Here is a 6,175-nt window from a genome sequence, read left to right on the forward strand (position 1 = left end):
TCCCAAAAATCCCTTTAAAAATAATTTTTAAAAAATTCCCTTTAAAAATCCCATTAAAAATCCCCAAAACCCCTTAACAATCCCAAAAATCCCTTTAAAAATTCCAAAAATTCCTTTAAAAATCCCTTTAAAAAATACCAAAAATCCCTTTGAAAACAGTAATAAAACAATCGCTTTAAAAATCACATTATAAATCCCAAAAATCCCTTTAAAAATCCAAAAAATCCCTTTAAAAATCCCAAAAATCCCTTTAAAAATCCCAAAAATCTGTGGCAGCTCCATGCCACGGGCGGGGCTGAATTTTTGGGATCTGTTTCCACATCCCCACCCAAGGCTCCCGGGAGATCCATGGAATTTCTGGGGTTTCTGGGATAGCAGCCGCACCCTGGGTGGAATTTAGGATTTTCTTGCCCTTCCTGACTCTTCCCACATCCCAGCTGGAATTTCGGGAATAATCGCCCAGGGATAAACCAGAGCTTAAAAGTTGGATCCTGTGGAATGAACCCCAAAATTTTCCTTGGGGGCTACGGTTTTTATCCCAAAGCGGGAAAAATTTGTGGGAATTCCTCACAGAGACCTCGGCTGCCAAATTCCCTTTCCCTAAAATCTGTCTGGATAAGGAATTCTGGCGCTGGAGAGCTCCAGGCTCTGCTTTTCCAGCCGATTTTGGGATTTCCGTTGGGGGCGGATTTTGGGGTATCCCAGGATTTTGGGGATTGGGATTGTAGGGTATCCCAGGATTTTGGGGTATCCCAGGATTTTGAGGATTGGGATTTTGGGTATCCCAGGATTTTGGGGTATCCCAGGATTTTGGGGATTTGGGATTTTGGGTATCCCAGGATTTTGGGGTATCCCAGGATTTTGGGAATTTCTTGGGGGAGGATTTTGGGATGCACAGAGCAAGCGAAGCCCGGCTGGTTTAGAAAAACCCGAGGAGTTTATTCAAGGTGTTTATTAAGAAGTCATTATTAATTCAAAGTGCTCATTAATTAAATGCATTCATTAAAAACCGTTCCTCTATTCAAGGTGTTTATTACAGGTATTTCTTAATTAAAGGCGTTAATTAAAGGCGTTAACTGCTGGCCCTACAGGGGCCCAGATCCCACTGGGAATTCCAGAGCTGGATCCACTCCCAAATCCCCGCCCTCCGAGGGATTCCCGGGATAAGCTGGATAAGGAATGTTTGTCCTGCCGGGAATTCCGGAGCACATCGGGAATGTTCATGGCTTAAAGGCAGCTCCGCTTCCCTGCTTTTCCCCATCTTCCCCCCATTCCCACTGGGAATGCTTTGTGAATCTTTGGCTCGAGCGGTGGGTCCAGCCCAGACGGGTCCTTTGGGATCGCGGTGTTGGAATTCCCGTGGCATTCCAGGAGGAGCTCGGGATGGGAGCTCGGGATGGGAGCTCGGGATGGGAGCTCGGGATGGGAGCTCGGGGTGTTCCCGGAGCTCCTATGAGGAGAAAACCCAGGAATTTCTTCCCGATCCAAGCCCCTGGGTCCCCCGGGAGCCCATTCCCAGGGGAAGGGATTTTATCCTTGGATCCCTGGGCGGGATCTGGGGAGGGATTGTCCCGGCTCCTGCTCCTGGATCCGGGCCGGGAGAAAAGCGGGAAGTGGCGGCAGATCGCAGCTGGATCCGGCCTGGATCTGCCCCGCATTCCCTGAGCCCCTCCAGGATCGGGAAGGGCCGGACCCGCCGGGATCCTAGAAGCTCAGCAAAGGCTCCGCGAGAGGGGAAAAAACTATGGGAAAAAAGGAATTTCCCCCCCCAAAAAAACCACCGCTCCCCCTTCACCAGAGCAGCAACATCAGCAGAACCAGCGGCCAAATTCCCGGGCGGAATTCCCGGGCCGCCGCCGCCGCTGCGCTCCGCACCTCCTTGGGCAGGCGGTAGACGATGACCAACTTCTCTCCCATCCCGGATGGATCCAGCTCATCCCCCTTGGAGCAGCTTTTCCCTCCGGGCTGCCCGGCCTGGGGGTCATCCCTGGGCAGCTCCTCGGCCGGGTTCCCGGAGCCGGACAGCGCCACGTTGACCGACACATCGCGCGTCCCCACCTCGTTGATGGCCAGGCAGGTGTAGGTGCCTTCATCCTCCTTCCCGAAATCCGGGATGGCCACGGTGCCGTTCTTGAAGGCCAGGAAGCGCCTCCCGCCCGCTTTGACGCCTCCGTCGCGGGCCACCGTGGGCCCGTGGATGTCCAAGCGGCGAGCGGCCGTGCGGATCTGCCAGTGGATCTCGGGCGGGGGGCTGCCGGCCACGCTGCAGTGCAGGCTCAGCGTCAGCCCCTCGCGGCTCTCCCCATCCCCGCGGCTCCCGGACAGGTAGGTCAGCTGCGCCGTGGGAGCCACGCACAACTCTCCGGGAATATCCCTGACCGGCCTCCCCCGCAGCCTCGGCGGGGCGGCGCACAGCGTGGAGCCCGAGCCCGAGATGACGGCCGAGGTGGCCTCGGCCCATTCCTTGAGCCAGAAGAGTTTGCAGGAGCAGTTGAAGGGGTTGCGGAAAAGCTGGAGCTGCGCCAGCGCCGGCAGCGCCTCGAAGGTTCCGCGGGCCAGCGTGGTGAGCTCGTTGTCGTTGAGCCAGAGCGAGCGCAGCTCCCGGAGGCCGCTCAGGGCCCCGGCCGGCAGCGAGGACAGCCGGTTGTTGCTCAGCTTGAGGATCTGCAGCGCTCCCAGCCCGCGCAGGTCCTGCCAGGGGAAATCCACCAGCCGGTTGTGGCTCAGGTCCAGGTTCTTGAGCTGCGGCAGCCGCGAGAAGGTGCCGGGCTCCACGGCCGAGATGTGGTTGTAGCCCAGCCACAGCGACTGCAGCTCGGGCACCTCGGCCAGCGAGGCTCGGCCCAGGCGGCTCAGGCGGTTGGCGGAGAGCGTCAGGATGGTGACATTGGGGGACAAGCCCCGGGGGACCTCGCGGAGCTCCCGGTAGGCGCACTCGGCCAGCAGCCGCCCGTTCCTCTTGGCCGAGCAGGAGCAGAGGCTGGGACAGGCCAGGCCCGGGGACAGCAGCGCCAGCAGCGCCAGGACACCGAGCGCCCTCCTCATCCTCCCGTCCTGCCGGGAACAGAGAGGCGCGATTACCCCGGAGAGGATCGCGGAGAGAATTCCGGCTGGGAAAGGCGCTTTGGGATGTTCCCGAAATCCCGGCTCGAGCAGGGAAGTTCCCCCCGCCCTGGCGAGCTTCTCCTGGCCCCTCCGGGAAGCGCCCTTGGGATGGGAAGTTGGGATGGGAACTCCTCGGGATGAGGAGCGGCGGCCGCAGGGTTCCCGGTTCCTCCTCCCCAGGAGGATCGGAGCACCCGCGGCTCCTTCCCCAGCAGCCTCCCCTCGAACCATGGGATTTTTGGGATTTCCAGCCAAACCCCCGAGCTCCGGCTTTTCCCGTCTCATGGAAAAAATCCCATGGAAATTCTCCCTCAAGGCCCCGCGGCCGCTGGAATTCTCTGCAGGGGAATTTTTCCCGACTAACTCCTTCTTCCCCTCTCCGGAGCTTCTCGGGCCGCTCCAGCCGCGCTTCCCGAGGCCGTGTCCCACCGGGAAGAGGTTAAGGATTCCCGCTCGGCCAGCAGCTGGCAGCCAGAGCCCTTTGTCTGAGCTCCCCTGCTCCCAGCCCGACATTCCCGGCGGGAGCCGCTTCCTTGGGAATGCGGAGGCGGAATAACCCCGCACTCCTCGGCGGGGGAGACACCCCGGGACGGGGATTTGGGGCTCCCCGGCGGTGCTGGAGGAGCCCAGCGAGGGCTCGGTGGCATTTTTGGGATGCCCGGGGAGAGCCAGACCCCATTTCCCAGGGATTACGGAGGTGGATCCCGGATTTTTTTCCCTCCCTGCCCCATCCCAGCTTTTTTCCAGAGTCCCCCCGCGGGCCCGCGCGGCGCATTCCACAGGCGTGAATAACCCTGCCCTCTTCCTTCCCTCCTCTCCCGGACTTTTTTCCCGGATTTTTTCCCGGTTTTCCCGCCTGCCAGCCCCGCTCCCGGGGCCCCGCCGCCCCTGCCCGGTCACCGGCGGTGCAGCCCCGCTGGTCCCCGCTCCTCCGGACCTCGGTCCCGCCGCTCCCGGGCCCTTCTCTTCCTCCTCCTCCCCCTCCTCCTCCTCCTCCTCCTCCTCCTCCTGCTGCTCTCGTCCCCTCCCCGTCCCCCGGGCCCGGTTGTTTTCCATGGCACCGGCCCGATCCCGCCTGCCGGGCGCCTCCTGCGCCTTCCCTCCGCACCCCTGGCCCCAAAATCCCATCAAATCCCATCCCTCCGCACCCCTGACCCCAAAATACCCCCAGATCCTATTCCCTCCGCACCCCTGGCCCCAAAATCCCATCAAATCCCATCCCTCCGCACCCCTGACCCCAAAATCCCATCAAATCCCATTCCCTCCGCACCCCTGACCCCAAAATCCCATCAAATCCCATTCCCTCTGCACCCCTAACCCCAAAATCCCATCAAATACCATTTCCCCCACACCCGTCCCCCCCAAAATCCCCCCAAACCCCTTCCCTCCGCACCCCTGACCCCAAAATCCCATCAAATCCCATTCCCTCCGCACCCCTAACTCCAAAATCCCATCAAATCCCATCCCTCCGCACCCCTGACCCCAAAATCCCATCAAATCCCATTCCCTCCGCACCCCTGACCCCAAAATCCCATCAAATCCCATCCCTCCGCACCCCTGACCCCAAAATCCCCACAAACCCCTTCCCTCCGCACCCCTGACCCCAAAATCCCATCAAATCCCATTCCCTCCGCACCCCTGCCCCCAAAATCCCCCCAAACCCCTTCCCTCCGCACCCCTGACCCCAAAATCCCATCAAATCCCATTCCCTCTACACCTCTGCCCCCCCAAATCCCATTCCCTCCACACCCCTGACCCCAAAATCCCCCCAGATCCCATTTCCTCCACACCCTTGGCCCCAAAATCCCATCAAATCCCCTTTCCTCCCCACTGCCCTACCCCCCAAAACCCCGTCCTCCCATCTCTGTCCCCCAAAGTCCCCCCAAATCCTATTTCCCCCACACCCTTCCCCCCCAAAATCCCATAAAACCCCGTTTCTTCCAGAACCCCGTGCCTCAAATTCCCTGAAAATTCCCTTTCCTTCACACCCCTGCCCCCCAAAATCCCCCCAAATCCCATCAAATCCCATCCCTCACACCCCTGACCCCCAAATCCCTTCAAATCCCATTCCCTCTACACCTCTGTCCCCCCAAATCCCATAAAATCCCATCCCTCCGCACCCCTGCCCCCCAAAATCCCATAAAATCCCATTTCCTCCAAACCCCTGCCGCCCAAATCCCATCAAATCCCATCAAATCCCATCAAATCCCATCCCTCACACCCCTGACCCCAAAATCCCATCAAATCCCATTTTCCCCACTGCCCAACCCCCCAAAACCCCGTCCTCCCATCTCTGCCCCCCAAGGTCCCATAAAATCCTATATCCCCCACACCCGTGCCCTCCAAAATCCCATAAAACCCCGTTTCTTCCAGAACCCCGTGCCTCAAATTCCCTGAAAATTCCCTTTCCCTCACACCCCTGCCCCCCAAAATCCCCCCAAATCCCATCAAATCCCATCCCTCACACCCCTGCCCCCCAAAATCCCCCCAAATCCCATCAAATCCCATCCCTCACACCCCTGACCCCCAAATCCCATCAAATCCCATTCCCTCTACACCTCTGTCCCCCCAAATCCCATAAAATCCCATCCCTCCGCACCCCTGCCCCCCAAAATCCCATAAAATCCCATTTCCTCCAAACCCCTGCCCCCCAAATCCCATCAAATCCCATTTCCCCCACAGCCCAACCCCCCAAAACCCCGTCCTCCCATCTCTTCCCCCCCAAATCCCATAAAATCCCATTCCCTCTGCACCCCTGATCCCAAAATCTCCTGAAATCCCATTTCTCGCCCATCTCTGCCCCCCAAAATCCCAAGAAAAAAGGATTTGGGGACAGGATTGGGGACAATTTTGGGCTCAGGGTTTGGGGACAGGATTTGGGGATGAATTTGGGGGCAGGATTTGGGAATATTGGGAATATTGGGAATATTGGGAATATTGGGAATATTGGGAATATTGGGATCTCATCCCGCAGATTCCACCTTGGGAATGCCGGGAGCGCTGCCCAGCCCCAAACTGGGCAAACTGGGAAATTCCCGGGAATTTCAAACTGGGGGAACACCAGATGAGC

General features: G+C 58.7%; 1 protein-coding gene across 2 annotated transcripts; it reads right to left on the reverse strand.

Annotated features, from left to right (window-relative positions):
- Positions 1–918: 918 nt before the first annotated feature.
- Positions 919–4,100, reverse strand: LOC131583198 (immunoglobulin superfamily containing leucine-rich repeat protein-like). 2 transcript variants are annotated; one of them, XM_058847063.1, is made up of 2 exons: positions 4,043–4,100; positions 919–3,054 (listed from the first exon to the last, which is right to left on the reverse strand). In XM_058847063.1, the coding sequence occupies exon 2, from the start codon at positions 3,043–3,045 to the stop codon at positions 1,792–1,794; it is 1,254 nt and encodes a 417-aa protein (XP_058703046.1). In that variant the 5' UTR covers positions 3,046–3,054; positions 4,043–4,100; the 3' UTR covers positions 919–1,791. The 2 variants fall into 2 exon arrangements, with proteins under 2 accessions (XP_058703046.1, XP_058703045.1); XM_058847062.1 differs by having other exon boundaries at positions 4,006–4,089.
- Between the last annotated feature and the right edge of the window lie 2,075 nt (positions 4,101–6,175).

The sequence above is a fragment of the Poecile atricapillus genome, chromosome 11 (genome assembly GCF_030490865.1).
Source record: "Poecile atricapillus isolate bPoeAtr1 chromosome 11, bPoeAtr1.hap1, whole genome shotgun sequence".
NCBI lineage: Eukaryota > Metazoa > Chordata > Aves > Passeriformes > Paridae > Poecile > Poecile atricapillus.